The 15,917-nt window shown below is 40.8% G+C and overlaps 1 protein-coding gene across 2 annotated transcripts in view; it reads right to left on the bottom strand.

Moving 5' to 3' along the window:
- Usp37 (ubiquitin specific peptidase 37) overlaps positions 1 to 15,917 on the bottom strand; it is a 105,816-nt gene that overhangs the window by 88,568 nt on the left and 1,331 nt on the right. For both annotated transcript variants that reach the window (XM_045146754.1, XM_045146755.1), the window contains exons 2-4: positions 14,107 to 14,265; positions 10,831 to 11,054; positions 6,552 to 6,723 (exon numbers count right to left, since the gene is read on the bottom strand). In XM_045146754.1, the coding sequence (XP_045002689.1) occupies positions 6,552 to 6,723; positions 10,831 to 10,986 (328 nt within the window). In that variant the 5' untranslated portion in view covers positions 10,987 to 11,054; positions 14,107 to 14,265. The remainder of the gene's footprint in view (positions 1 to 6,551; positions 6,724 to 10,830; positions 11,055 to 14,106; positions 14,266 to 15,917) is intronic.

Raw genomic sequence — 15,917 nt, 5'->3', positions numbered from 1 at the left:
TCTCCCTGAATTCTCTTATGTGCAATTTTGTCCATTTCTTTACTAGGTAGTATTTCTCTTAGCAATTTGCACATAATGTACTAACATTATGTTAGGTAGGAAACAACAAGTTCCAGAATAGCTGGGCAACTTAGAAAGACACAGTGTAAAGCATATGTGTCACATGTGAGATCCTGGATTCCATCACTAGCTCCTCAAAAAATAAAAATAAAATCAGGGTTGGAAAGATGGTTTGGTGGTTAAGGTGCATGCCTACAAAGCCAAAGGACCCAGGTTCAATTCCCCAGGTCCCGTGTGTGTGCGTGCGTGTGTGTGTGTGTGTGTGTGTGTGTGTGTGTTTTCTTACGTAGAGGTCAGAGGGCATTCTTGGATGTTGGTTCTTCATCTGCCATCTTTTAAGGTGTCTTTTTCCTTCTGTTTTTTTCTTTTTTAAAAACTTTTTATTTGCTTGAGAGGATCAGAGAGAAAATGGGCATGCCAGGGCCTTCAGGCGCTGCCAACAAACTGCAGAAGAAGCATGCATCACCTTGTGCATCTGGCCTACGTGGGTCCTGGGGAATCAAACCTGGGTCCTTTGTCGTCGCAGGCAAGCACCTTAACCACTAAGCTAAGCTATCTGTCCAGCCCCACCTTAAGGTTTCTTGTTCTCTACTGCTAGTTGGACCAGGAGCTTTAGAGGATTGTTCTGTCTCTGCCCCCATCTTGTTGGAGGGCAAGGATTACAGATGCTTCTCTTAAGCCTAGCTCTGTTGATCTGAACTATTTGCATAGCAAATAGTTTCACACAACCAGTGAGCCATATCCCCAGCCTTTTACTTTTATTTCTTTATTGTTTTGAGATAGGGTCTCACTCTAGCCCAGGGTGACCAGGAATTCCCTGCTTTGTGTGTATGTGTGTGTTAGCAAGATAAAGAGGCAGAGAGAATGGGCGTCCCAGGGCCTCTAGCCTCTGCAAACAAACTGCAGACTCACGTGCCACCTGGCATGCCCATTCTCTCTGCCTCTTTCTCTTGCTTATAGTCTATCAATACTTTCCTTCTATTGATTATAGCTTTCTTTAAGGTTTTATTTTTATATTATTTGAGAGAGAGAGGATATATGAGTGAACATGAGCATGCCATGGCCTCTTGTCTCTGTAAACAAACTCCAAATGCATGTGACACTTTGTACATCTGGCTTTTTATGCTGGTACTGGGGAACTGAGCCCAGGCTGTTAGGCTTTGCAAAATATGACTGTTTTAGTTTTCAGAGGTGAGGTCTCACTCTAGCCCAGGTTGGCTTGGAAATTACAGTTTGTAGTCTCAGGCTGGCCTCAAACTCAGAGCAATCCTCCTACGTCAGCCTATGTCAGCGCTGAGATTAAAGGCATGCACCACCACGCCGGGCTTGCACATATGCATTTGAAACCACTGAGCCATCTCTCCAGCCCTGATTTTGAGGTAGGGTCTCACTGTAGCTCAGGCTGACCTGAAATTCACTTTGTAGTTCCAGCCTGGCCATGAACTCATGGCGATCCTACTACCTCCTCAGCCTCAGGAGTACTGGAACTAAGGGCATGGGTCACTACACCTGGCTGATTCTAGTTTTTATGTAACGTTTAGGAAGATGTTTTCCATGCAGATTGTTAGAATCACTTTGTTACTGAAGTACTACTTTTTGTCCTCATGGTGAAAGACTTTCTGTGGTGTCAGCATGCATGTGTGTACATGAAAATGCAGTCTGTAGAAGTGCACTGTACATGTGTAGAAGTCAAAGGAAAACATTTGGTGTCCTCTATTTTTTTTTTTTCTTTTTCCCTATTTCCCTCAGACAGAGACTCTCACTGAAGCTGGAGCTATGTACAGTTTTGCTACATAGCCCAGACTGGCTTCAAACTCACATTCCTTTGGCATCAGCCTCCTGCGTACTGAGCTTACAGGTGTATGCCATTACTGTGTCCTACCCCCTCCCTTCTCATCCTTTCTCTTCCTCCTTTGCCTAGCAGGTCTGAACTCACTAAGTAACCCAAGTTGGACTGAAAGTCAGTTCTTCAGCTTTGGCCTCCTGAGTGCTAGGGTAACTGGTATTTATTATTGTGCCCTGCTTGTATTCAATTGCCTGATACTCAAACTGTTCAGTAAATTAGCATAGTTCAGATTTGGTTACATAAACACATTCATATATAGATATTAAAAATGGCAACCACCACAAAGAACTAAGAATGGCATACCAATATACTACTAAATATAAGCAAAGTAGTACAGTTACTTTTTCATTCTCTAAGCATTCAGTTTGGAGGAGGGGAGACTCATTGGGACAGGGCCTTTATTATAGAGCTATACACTTAGTTTCTCTTGAATGTTTTATATTTAATTTGAAAATACTCAGATAAGGGCTAGGAGATGGCTTAGTGGTTAAAAGTACTTTCTTGCATAGTCTACTGGCCCAGGTTAAATTTTCCAGCCCTCACATAAGGCCAGATCCCAAAGTGAAGCATGTATCTGGCACTCATTTGCAGCAGCAGAACACCACCAAACACGTACACAAAATTAAAATATAAAATATTAGCTGGACGTAGTGGCACATGTCTTTAATCCCAGCACTCGGGAGGCAGAGGTAGGAGGATCGCTGTGAGTTCAAGGCCACCCTGAGAGTCTGTAGTAAATTCCAGGTCAGCCTGGGCTAGAGTGAAACCCTACCTTGAAAAACAAAAAACAAAACAAACAAAATACACACACACACACATACATAATATTGGTAATAATAAATGACATATAGTTGGCAGCTAACAATTAAAGCAGAATATTCATTTTATACAAAAGAAATTTTTGGAGGAGGAAAGATGGCTCACTAGTTAAAGGCACTTGATTGGAAAGCCTGCCAATTAGGGTTCAATGCCCAAGTGTCCACATAAAGCTAAACACACAAAGTGGCACATGAGTTTAGTTTAATTGCAGTTTCAGGCTGCTTTGATGTGCCCATTCTTTCTTTCTTTCACTGACTGCAAATAAATTTTAAAAAATTAATTTCATGTAGATAGGCAAATTCTTAAGACTTATATAACTTTTTGTCTTACTTAAGACAAAGTAGCCTTTTTCGTTTTTAAAACTTTTTTCAACTATATCTTAAGTTGTCTTCTTCCTTTTTGGGTGTGCATGTGTAATCTTTAGGATTTTATTTTTTATATATTTTTTTTATTCATTTGAGAGAGAGAGACAGATAATGGGCGCACCCAAACTTCCAGCTACTGCAAAGAAAGTCCAGATGCATGCACCATCTTGTGCATCTGGCTTATGTGGGCCCTGGGAATCGAATCTGGGTCCTTTGGCTTTGCAGGCACGTCTCCAGCCCTCCTTAGGATTTTATCCACATAAAATCAGGTATCTGTGAACCAAGATCATTTTGCTTCCTCCTTTTCAATTTGTAAGCAAGTACCTTTAACTGTTGAGCCATTTCCTAGCTCCTCTTCTTTTCAATGTGGATACTTTGTGTTTCTTTTTGATACCCAACTGCTCTGGCAAAGATTTCAAGTTTCAGTGACCAGAAATGCAAGGGCAGGCATCCCTACTTCGTTACTGATCTTATGAAAAACATTCCTAGTTTTTTATCTTCTAGTTATGCTAGCTATACACTGCTCTTACTATGTTGAAGTATTTTCCTTCTACTACTACTTAGTGTTGTTGTTATAAAAATGTATTAAATTCTGCTAATTTTTAAATATTTTTAAAGCTAAGTTACAAAACTTCTTATTATTTATTTGCAAGCAGAGAGAGAGAGAGAGAGAGAGAGAGAGAGAATGGGTGTGCCAGGGCATCTAGCCACTGCAAATGAATTCCAGATGCATGTACCACCCTGTGCATCTGGCTTTATGTGGGTCCTGGGGAACTGAACATGAGTCCTTTGGCTTTGCAGGCAAATGCCATAACCACTAAGCCATCCCTTCAGCCCATTTTAAAAATATTTTTATTTGCAAGCAGAGAGAGAAGGGCAGAGAAAGAGAGACAGAAGCCGGGTATGGTGGTGTATGCCTTTAATCTCAGCACATAGGAAGCAGAGGTAGAAGGGTTGCTGTGAGTTTGAGGCCACCCTGAAACTACATAGTGAATTCCAGGTCAGCCTGGGCTAGAGCGAGACCCCACCTTGAGAAACAAAGAGAAAGAGAGAGAGAGAGAATGGGCATGCCAAGACCTCTGGCCACTGCAAACAAACCCCAGATGTATGCCGTTTTGTGCATCTGGCTTTATATGGGTGCTGGAAAAGTGAACTTCAGTCATTAGGTTTTGCAGGCAAGCATCTTAATCACTGACCCATCTCTCCAGTCCCAAATTCGGTTAATTTTTGACTGTGTGGTGTGCACATATGTCTATGCTTGTATGTGTGTGGGCACATGAGTACACATGCATGTGGAGGACATAGGAAAATCCTTGATATCATTCCTTAAGTCTCTTACTTGCCTAGAATTTACCAATTAGGTTGGTGTAGCTGGCCAGCAAGCCCAGGGTTCTTCCTATCTCCACCTCTCTAGGACTAGGACTACATGTACAAGCCACTAAGCCCAGTATTTTTATTTTTACAGTTGTTTACTAAGAATCAAATTTAGGTCCTCATGCTTAAAATTAAGCACTTTACCAAATATGCTATCTTCTCAGTCCCTTGTTTATTATTTATTTATATTATTTTTGGAGGGGGGGTTCTGAGGTAGGGTCTCGCTCTAGCTCAGAGCTGACCTAGAATTCACTCTGTAGTCTCAGGGTGGCCTCGAACTCATGGCGATCCTTCTACCTCTGCCACCTGAGTGTTGGGATTAAAGGAGTGCACCACCATGCTCAGCTTATTTATTTATTTTTAATATGTTTATTTGAGAGACAGAAAGAGAATGGGCACGCCAGGGCCTCTAGTCACTGCAAACAAACTCCAGATGGATGTGCTAACATGAACATCTGCCTTACATGGGTCCTGAGAAATTGAACATAGGTCCCTAGGCTTTGCAGGCAAGTACCTTAACAGCTAAGCCCTCCCTCCAGCCCCCTTGTTTATTTATTTATTTATTGCATCAATTGAGATGTTCGTGTGGTTTTTGTCTTTCATTCTGCTAATATATTAATGTATTGTATAGATTGTCTTATGGTGAACCATTCTTACATTTTAGGAATTAATAATTCTTCTTGGTCATGAGTATAGAAATCTTGTAATGTGCCATCCAATTCAGTTTACCAGCATTTTAAAACTTTTTTCATATTATTAGAGAGAAAATTGGCATGCCAGTGCCTCTAGCCACTACAATCAAACTCTAGACACATGTGCCACCTTGTACACATGCATGACCTTGTGTGTATGCATCACCTTGTTCATCTGCTTTCTGTGGGTTCTGAGGAATCAAACCTGGGTCCTTAGGCTTTGCAAGCAAGTGCCTAAACCACTAAGTCATCTCTCCAGCCCATACCAGCCTTATTTTTCAAAATTTTTATTTTATTTACTTGAGAGAGTGACAGTGAGTGAGAAAATGGGTGCATCAGGGCCACTGCAAATACCTCCAGAAGCCTACTTGTGCATGTGGCTTACATGGGTACTGGGAAATCAAACCTGGGTTCTTAGGCTTTGCATATAAACGCCTTAACCACTAAGCCATCTCTCCAGCCCTCAAGTCATTGCATTTTGTTGAAGATTTATGTACCAGGGTTCACCAGGAACATTGGTTCATAGCCATCATATTCTTGCTTTTTTGAGTCTCATGTAGCCCAGGCTACTTTCTATGTATCCTAAAGAACCTAGAACTCCTAACCCTCTTGCCTCTACCTCCTAAGTGCTAGGATTACAGTTGTACATAACCATTTCTGGTTTTATGGGGTGCATGCTAGGAACGTTATCTGGAGCCTCAGTCATTGTATTCTTTTTAATTTTTTTATTTATTTGAGAGCAACAGACACAGAGAGAGGGGCAGAGAGAGGGGGGGGGAGGAGGGGGGGAGGGAGAGAATGCCAGGGCCTCCAGCCACTGCAAACGAACTCCAGACGCGTGCGCCCCCTTGTGCATCTGGCTAATGTGGGACCTGGGGAACTGAGCCTCGAACCGGGGTCCTTAGGCTTCACAGGCAAGCGCTTAACCGCTAAGCCATCTCTCCAGCCCCATTGTATTCTTTTTTAAAAAATATTTTATTTATTTATTTATTTGAGAAAAAGAGCCCAGCATGGTGGCACATGCCTTTAATCCCAGCACTCACAAGGCAAAGGTAGGAGGATCACCGTGAGTTTGAGGCCAACCTGAGAATACAGAGTGAATTCCAGGTCAGCCTGGCCTTGAGTGAGACTCTACATCGAAAAACAAACAAACAAACAAAAAAAATTTAAAAAAAGAAAGAGAATGGGCACACCAGGGTCTCCAGCCACTGCAAACTAACTCAAGATGCATGTGCCACCTTGTACATCTGGCTTACATGGGTCCTAGAGTTGAACGGGGATCCTTTGGCTTTACAGGCAAATGCCTTAACAGCTAAGCCATCTCTGCAGCCCCCGAGTCATTGTATTCTTTTACAAAAATGCTAATATCAACCTAATGGAATGATTAGTGCTCACCTGCATGAAGTCTGTTTTGATGGACTGCATCTAGAAACAACCTCATTTCCTCTGCATCCTTTCTAGGTACTTTGTCAATAGACAAGAAACTGTTATCTTGCAGAGTCAACATTAAGCGGCTTTGTTTTGTTCCACTGGGTCGAAGTACCACATTTTTAATGTTATGACTTAGCTGGAAAAAAAAAGAGGAAATAATCATCTTTATCACCCAAAATAAACAATAAAGTTGGATAAAAATATTAAACTTTATGCATTCCAAGTTACCTTTCTCACTTTTCCCTATAGAAATTTAATTTATTTTCAGCCAAAACAGTTCTTGAAATATTTAACTCAAAGACTTACATAAGATTTTTGCTGTTTTTTTTTTCAAGGCAGAGTCTCACTTTAGCCCAGGCTGACCTGAAATTCACTATGTAGTCTCAGGGTGGCCTTGAACTCATGGCAATCCTACCTCTTCCTCCCAAGTGCTGGGATTAAAGCCATGCACCACCACACCTGGCCAAACTTTTTTATAACATACAAATATATATCATGACAATTTATTTTATAGAATAATCTAGTAATTCACAAAATTTCTAATTTCAGGCATACTTAAAAGATAAAAACTGGGCTGGAGAGATGGCTTAGCGGTTAAGCGCTTGCCTGTGAAGCCTAAGGACCCCGGTTCGAGGCTCGGTTCCCCAGGTCCCACGTTAGCCAGATGCACAGGGGGGCGCACGCGTCTGGAGTTCGTTTGCAGTGGCTGGAAGCCCTGGCGCGCCCATTCTCTCTCTCTCCCTCTATCTGTCTTTCTCTCTGTGTCTGTCGCTCTCAAATAAATAAATAAAAAAATTTAAAAAAAAAAGATAAAAACTAATTCGTTCTCTCTTCCTTTTCTCTCCCCCTCTTTCTGAGCCAGATTTAGAAAGTAGAGGCAGAAGGATCAGTAGTTAGGGCTATTTTTAACTTACATAAGACTATCTCAAATAAAAATAATTAAATAGGGATGGAGGGATGGCTTAGTGGCTAAGGCATTTGCCTGCAAAGCCAACAGATTTTGGTTTGATTCCCCAGGACCCACGTAAGCCAGATGCATAAGGTGGTGCATGTGTCTAGAGTTGTTTGCAGTAGCTGGAGGCCCTGGCACATCCATTCTCTCTCTGATGCTCTCGAATAAATAAAAACTTTAAAATAACAACAACAACAGTAATTAAATAAAAATAAAAGCAAAAGCTAGCCAGGCATGGTGGCACACATCTTTAATTCCAGCACTTGAGAGGCAGAGGTAGGTGGATTGCCGTGAGTTTAAGACCACCCTGAGAATACACAGTAAATTCCAGATCAACCTGAGCTAGAAAGCAAGACCCTACTTCGAAAAAACAAAACAAAACAAAAAAAAAAGCAAAAGTTTATAAGCTATGTGGCAAGGTGTTTAAGTAGCTGCAGGGTAAAAGAATATATTAATCAAAGGTATAATTCTCATAAGAATTTTAAACTTTTAAAATCACATTAAAATAAGCCTTTACAATGGCATCACGATGCATGCTTTTAATCCCCACACTTGGGAGATGTAGGTAGGAAGATTACCATAAATTCCAGCCAGTGAAGGCTACTGAGTGTCAGCCCAGGCTAGCAAGAAACTGCCTCAAAAAAAAAATCCAAAAAATAAACCATTACAACACCAAGAAAGCATCTTTTTTTTAAAATATATTTTTTAATTATTTATTTATTTGAGAGTGACAGACACGGAGAGAAAGACAGATAGAGGGGGAGAGAGAATGGGTGCGCCAGGGCTTCCAGCCTCTGCAAACGAACTCCAGACGCGTGCGCCCCCTTGTGCATCTGGCTAACGTGGGACCTGGGGAACCGAGCCTCGAACCGGGGTCCTTAGGCTTCGTAGGCAAGTGCTTAACCGCTAAGCCATCTCTCCAGCCCGCATCTTTTTTTTTTTTTTTTGGTTTTCCGAGGTAGGGTCTTACTCTGGTCCAGGCTGACCTGAAATTAACTCTGTAGTCTCAGGGTGGCCTTGAACTCACGGCGATCCTCCTACCTCTGCCTCCCGAGTGCTGGGATTAAAGGCGTGCGCCACCACGCCCGGCCCGCATCTTTTTTTAACTAAGTAGACTCAATTTTCATTCAAGCACAAAGATGACAAGCTAACAATGAGCATGATGTTGTACTTGGTCACTTCATCACCAAGAAATTTCAAAGTGCAGCAACTATCCATATGGTAAGGACTCCCAACTCTTTCCCTATCTGAAGGCCAGATCCTACTGATGGAGCTCCAGGCTATTGTTTTTTCAGTCACAGAATGTAGGAAAGGGACAGCCACCCATTAAGAAACATTAGTCCCCTACACACCTTTCTCTAACCTTCCAAACATAGTAAGTTATGTCTTCTCAACTATCCTCTTGCTTCTTCCACTGCTACCCTTTCCTGTGTTAAGAGCTTTCATTCCTCACCTACTCTCACAATAATTTCCTATGACGGCCCCCCAATAAAACAAAGATTATTAGTCCTTTAGTATCTAAGCTCCCTTTACAACAAACAAAAAATATCCAGATCTGGGGCTTGAGAGATAGCTTGGTGCTTGCCTGTGAAGCCTAAGGACACAGGTTTCATTTCCTAGTACCCATGTAAAGCCAGAAACACAAGATGGCACATGTGTCTAGAGTTTGTAGTGGCTGGATGCCCTGGTACATCCATTCTCATATCCTCTCTCTCTCCCTCCCTCTGCCTCTTTCTCTCTTAAATAAACAAATAAATATTTTAAAAAGAAGTATCAAAATATGGTTCTTAGTTTCCAGTGGCTGGAAGTCCTGGTGCATCCTCTCTATCTTTCTCTGCCTATTTCTGTATCTCTCTCAAATAAACAAATAAACAACAAATAGCCAGGTGTGGTGGTGCGTGCCTTTAATCCCAGGGAGGCAAAAGTAGGAGTTTGAGGCCACTCTCAGACTACGTAGTGAATTCCAGGTAAGCCTGAGCTAGAGTGAGACACTACCTCGAATAAACAAAACAAAACAAAAAAAGCCCTCCCAGTGTTGTGGTGCACAGCTTCCATCCCAGCACTTGGGAGGCAGCAGTAGGAGGATCGCCATGAGTTTGAGGCCACCCTGAGACTACATAATGAATTCCAGGTCAGCCTGAAGTAGAGTGAAACCCTACCCTGAAAAACAAAAACAAACAAATAAAAAACTCAAACAAAAAAGAAAAAAAATGAGCCGGGCGTGGTGGCGCACGCCTTTAATCCCAGCACTCGGGAGGCAGAGGTAGGAGGATTGCCATGAGTTCAAGGCCACCCTGAGATGACAGAGTTAATTCCAGGTCAGCCTGGACCAGAGTGAGACTCTACCTCGAAAAACCAAAAAAAATAAAATAAAATGTGGTTCTTAGCTCTTCAGTCCCTTACTTCTGCCACTCAACCCCACTGTTTCTATTAAAGTTCCTGGTTTTCTAAGAATTGATCTACAAATTACATGCATCTAACCAATATGGAAATCACCTCTGCCTTACCACCACTATGTTTAGCAAACTCCCACTTATCCTCGAAATCCTCAAAGCACAAACCACTTCTTTCTTCTTTGTACTGTTAGTATCTTTGAGGGTTTTTTTTTTTAAATCAAGGTATGGTCTTGCTCTAGTCCAGGCTGACCTTGAACTCATAGCCATCCTCCTACCTTTGCCTCCCGAGTGCTAGGATTAAAGGCGTGTGCCACCACACCCCGCTTCCTTGAGTTATTTTTATGGTTGAAAATCCACTTGGTTACTTCCCCCCATCCCAAGGTAGGGTCTCACTCTAGCCCAGACTGACACAGAACTCACTCTGTATTCCCAGGCTGGCTTTGAACTCACAGTGATCCTCCTACCTCTGCCTCTTGAGTGCTGGGATTAAAGGTATGTGCCATGAAGCCTGGCCTAATGTGATTTTTTTCTTTTTTTTTTAATATTTATTTGAGAGAAAGAGGTAGAGAGAAAATGGGCATGCCAGGTCCTCTAACCACTCCAAACAAACTCTAGACACATGTGCCACCTTGTGCATCTGACTTATGTGGATCCTGGGGAATCAAATCTGGGTCCTTTGGCTTTGCAGGAAGGGCCTTTACTGCTAAGCCATCTTTCTAGCCCCTCTATTCTTTATTAAACAAAGCCAATGATGCCACTGAATAATTTATAAAATAGGTATAGTGTCCTGGAAGTAAGAATCCTTACAGGGCTACTATATACAATCAGGGCACAGTACTGTTATTTACTGAAGGACTGGATTAAAGAACCATTCCAAATCCAAATGTGGCTATACCTGAAATGTCCTCGGAATTCCTCCAGTATTGTAGTGAACTACAAGGCTGACTTTATTGTCTTTTTCCACAATTTCAAAGGATCCTTCTTTCCACTTTGTAATCCCAGTCTGCATACTTCGAATTCTAATAGGGCCATGTATCTTCAGAGGAGACATATTTTCTTTAAAAATAAATCGCTTCTAGCCAAATTCACAAGAAAAAATATACATTCACCTGACAGATTCTGAGGAAGAAAAATAAAACAAATTACATGTGATTGAAAGTAAAAAGTTTTAAAGAGAATGCTTAATTAATGAACCATTTTATATCTCTTTCTCCATTTCAACAAACTCACCTTATGATGAAACCTTAAAGACCCTGATTAGTTGTACAGCATAGATAAGTCAGCCACTAAGGCAGAAGTTGACCTTCAAAGCCTGTATCTAATCACCTTTAAATTCTTCTGTATATGTTTTCTCCTTCTTTGTCATGTGTCTCATACCCATAGTCTACATTTTGCACCATTCATAAATTGTAAGGCACATGGCATGCCAACTAAGAACATGAGATTCTATTCACAAATTCATTTATCATTAAAGTTCTGATCTAGGTCTTGAGCTCCAATTATAAGTAAAAAAAATTTTCAGTCATCTGACTCCATGTCTTACAATGGAATTTCTCCCCCAAACACTAAAATATTCAGTCAGTAATCTAAGCATATCCACATATACGATAGAAATTAAATGAATTTAAAAAATTAAGGATAATCAAATTAGTTCATCTTTCAGAATTATATTATTTGGGAAAATCAGACTTTAAGCAAAACAAAGAAAAAGAAAGAAAACTCCATGCTTCCTACAAGCCACCTAACACTACCTTTCTTTAATATGTGTATGTGCTTACACATACATGTATATACTTGTTTATTTGAGAGAGAGAAAATGAGAATATGGGCAAGCCAGGGCCTCTTGCCCCTACAATGCATATGCTACTTTGTACATCTGGCTTTACATGGGTAGTGGGGAAATTGAGTCAAATCCAGGCCACCAGGCTTTGCTAAGATAGCAACTTTAACTGCTGAGCCAATTTCCCAACACAACATTACCATGCTTAAAAAGGAATCTTTAGGGCTGAAAAGACAACTTAGGGTTGCTTGCCTGCAAAACCTAATAACCTAAGTTCAATTCCCAGGACCCACATAAAGCCAGATGGACAAAGTGGCATATGCAGCTGGAGTTGGTTTGCAGCGGATAGATGCCCTGGCATGTCCATTTTCACATTTTCTCTCTCCTTGCAAATAAATAAAAATAGTTTTTAAGCCAGGTGTGGTGGTGCACACCTTTAATCCTAGCACTGGGGAGGCAGAGGTAGGAGGATTGCCATGAGTTCGAGGCCGCCCTGAGACTACATAGTGAATTCCAGGTCAGCCTGAGCTAGAGTGAGACCCTACCTTGAACAAAAAAAAAAGTTTTTAAAAATTAAAAACAGCAGGCTGGAGAGATGGCTTAGTGGCTAAGGCATTTGCCTGCAAAGCCAAAGGATCCCAGTTAGACATTCCAGGACCCACGTAAGCTAGATGCACAAGAGGGCGCATACATCTGGAGTTCATGTGCAGTGGCTGAAGGCCCTGGCAAGCCCATTCACTGTCATTCTCTCTCTCTCAAATAAATAAAATATAAATTTTTTAAGTTAAAAAAATTTAAAAACAGCTGGGTGTGGTCACGCATGCCTTTAATCCCAGGACTCAGGAGGCAGAAGTAAGAGGACTGCTGTGAGTTCAAAGCCACCCTGAGACTACATAGTGGATTTCAGGTCAGCCTGGGTTATAGCAAGATCCTACCTCAACAACCAAAAAATATATATAAATAAATAAAAATAAAAATAAACCATCCTCTTTAAAGGCATTTGCTTGCAAAGCCTACCAGCCCAGCTTCAATACTCAAGCCACCCATGTAAAAGCCAGACTCAAACATGTATAAACATACGTGTGCAGATAAATTTTAGGGGCTTGAAGATGACTCAGCAGTTAAAGACAAGAAATATACTCTTTATTCTGATATACAAAAAACAGCCACTGTTCAAGGATAATGAGCCAACTTAGCACTTTTTGCTTTATTCACTATGAAATTAAATACATGAAAGATACAAAAATAAGTTTCTGTATGTAGCTAATGTAGAGCTCTACTTACAGAACCCTTTACAAAAGTATTGCTATACACTGTATTACACATAACTCATTTATTTATTTTTGTTTTATTTTTCAAGGTAGGGTTTCACTCTAGTCCAGGCTGACCTGGAATTCACTCTGTATTTTCAGGGTGGCCTCCAAATCACGGTGATCCTCCTGCCTCTGACACCTGAGTGCTTTTAAAAACCTTATCTATGCTTTTATATTTTTCTTTTCATTCATTCATTCATTCATTTATAAGCAGAGAGAGAGAAAATGGGCACACAAGGGTATCTTGAGTCACTGCAAAGTAACACCAGATATATTCACCATTTCGTGCATCTGGGTTATGTGGGGACTCCACCCCTATGCTTCTATATTTTTCTTTTTGGGGGGGGCAGGATTTCAAGGTAGGGTCTCACTCTGGCCCAGATGAACCTGGAACTCGCTCTGGCCTTGAACTAACAGTGATCGATTGCTTCTGCCTCCTGAGTGCTAGAATTAAAGGTGTGCGGCAGCCAGGCATGGTGGTGCATGCCTTTAATCCCAGCACTAGGGAGGCAGAGGTAGGAGGATCACTGTGAGTTTAAGGATCCCCGAGACTACACATTTGGGCTAGAGATCCTAGTTGAAAAAAAAGGTGTGCAGACTAAAACTGGCTCATTTTTTCCCTTTCTTTCTCTTTTTTGAGATTGGGGTTCATTTCCCCAGTACCTACTTAAAGCCTAATGCACAAAGTGGTGCATGCACCTGGAGTTTGTTTGCAGTGGCAGAAGGCCTTGGTGCGCCCATTCTCTTTACTCTCTTTCTCTGTCTCTTTGCTTACAAATAAATAAATAAATATTTTTTAAAAGGTTAAGAAGCTAATTTACTAGATCATACATAAAACTGTAAAAGAAACTTAGTTTATTTTTCTAAGCCAGTGGGGCAAGCCCTGATAATGTAATGAATGTTCAAAAGCAGTTATTGTTCATTCATTTAATGAATTAAGGGGCTAAATTGAGGGCATAATCCTGAACACAAGACAAAAATATTATTTATGGGAAAGGGAATTATCACAGTTTATTGTCTATAATTATGGAAGCTACCAATAATAAACAATTAAAAAATTTAGATATATATTACTTACTTTTCAGTGACTTTTACTGAAAAACTTCATGTAGTAACAATTCACTTTTAATCTGGTCCATGTGCCCAAAACAATGCACTTTTCCTGAGAAACTACTCATAGTCTGCAGTTATGCTAGTCTTTCACAGCCCATCAACTCAGCTGAAAAAGCATGTGTACCTGTATAAAAGGATGCAACACTCAGAATTAAAACCTAAAAAAATACAAAGTAATCATTTATATAACAAAGATTAACCCCTCAATTACTTAAAACCCACAAATCACTTTCTATAATACATACGCACACACATACACAAAAAGAACCAAGCTTTAAGAACATATGTATGGGTGGAGAAATGGCTTAGCGGTTAAGGCATTTGCCTGCAAAGCTAAAGGACCTCCGTTCAATTCCCCAGGACCCACATAAGCCAGATGTACAAGGTGGTACATGCGTTTGGAGTTCATCTGCAGTGGCTAGAGGCCCAGGGGGGCTCATTCATTCTCTCTCTTTCGCAAATAAATGAATAAAAATATATGTGCACTAGAAAAAAGGTACTACAGGAGCCTGGAAGTCAACTTGTGTCTTGGTTTATTTAATCTTGTTGGATTTTGACACTAAGAAGTCAAAGAAGAAGTATACCCTTTGTTGACTTATGAACGTTGTTACATAATAAACTCCTAAGGGACTCTTTCTATGATGTGTTGATACAAATTCCCAAAGATGGAAAAAGTTGGTGCTTACCAAACCCAGGGCCTGGTACTTGGTAAGCAAGTACTCTGCCACTAAACTAAGCCCCATACTCATCTTTTGGAATTAAGGACCTTGTTTCTCAGTTTTCAATCTCCCAATACCTAAGCTTTCTCTGAAATTATACTTAAATATCTCTCGTTGCCTACTTAAATACTACAGTATCAACTTTTGGATGTTACTATTTATTTGGTTTTTTGAGGTAAGGTCTCACTCTAGCCCAGGCTGGCCTCAAACTCACGGCAATCCTCCTACCTCAGCGTCTCAAGTGCTGGGATTAAAGGTGTACACTGCCATGTCCTGCATTATTATTATTACTATTACTCCATGCTAGGGATCAAACCTAGCATTGATGCATACTAGGAGAGCACTTTGCCACTGAGATGTGCTCACAGCATTCCAACATCAGCTTTTAAGTCACCTGTGCATTTAGTAAAATACTGAGTTACTCCACTTGGAAGACACAGGAGACAGAATTATGAAGATGATACAGCACATGGTCTCATTAATGTTGTCTGACTTCCCAACTTTCATACCTCCATCACAATTCAGGCAAGAAATCTTAGCACCAGCTTTAACCTCACACTCACCTGTCCAACATTCCAATCTTTTCAAAGGTATTTCCCTGAGACTAAATTTGCCATCACCCCACCAAGTAAGTATTACCCAGCATTTACTAAGCACTAAGCTAAAAGCCAGATGTATGCTGTTTTAATTATTTTTCACAATAATCCTAAAAGATAGGATTAGTATTTCCTACTTTACAGGTGAGGAAACTGAGGCATTTAGAAAGTAATTAATTAATGCAGAGTCAGCAATATGGAGTTGAGGGCTGGAGGGATGGCTTAGCAGTTAAAGTGCTTGCCTGCAAAGCCAAAGGACTCCAGTTCAATTACCCAGGACCCACATAAGACAGATGCACAAGTTGGAGCATGCATCTGGAAATCATTTGCAGTGGCTGGAGGCCCTGGCACACCCATTCTCTATCTGCCCGGCCTCTCAAATAAATAAATAAGTTTGAATATGGAGTTGAAAACAAACAGAATAGGCTGGAAATAAAAATTCTTAAATCATCTGTAGGTGG

Source organism: Jaculus jaculus, chromosome 4 (assembly GCF_020740685.1).
Source record: "Jaculus jaculus isolate mJacJac1 chromosome 4, mJacJac1.mat.Y.cur, whole genome shotgun sequence".
NCBI lineage: Eukaryota > Metazoa > Chordata > Mammalia > Rodentia > Dipodidae > Jaculus > Jaculus jaculus.
The sequence above is the reverse complement of the archived record's forward strand: the minus strand, read 5'-3'. Positions and strand labels throughout refer to the sequence as shown.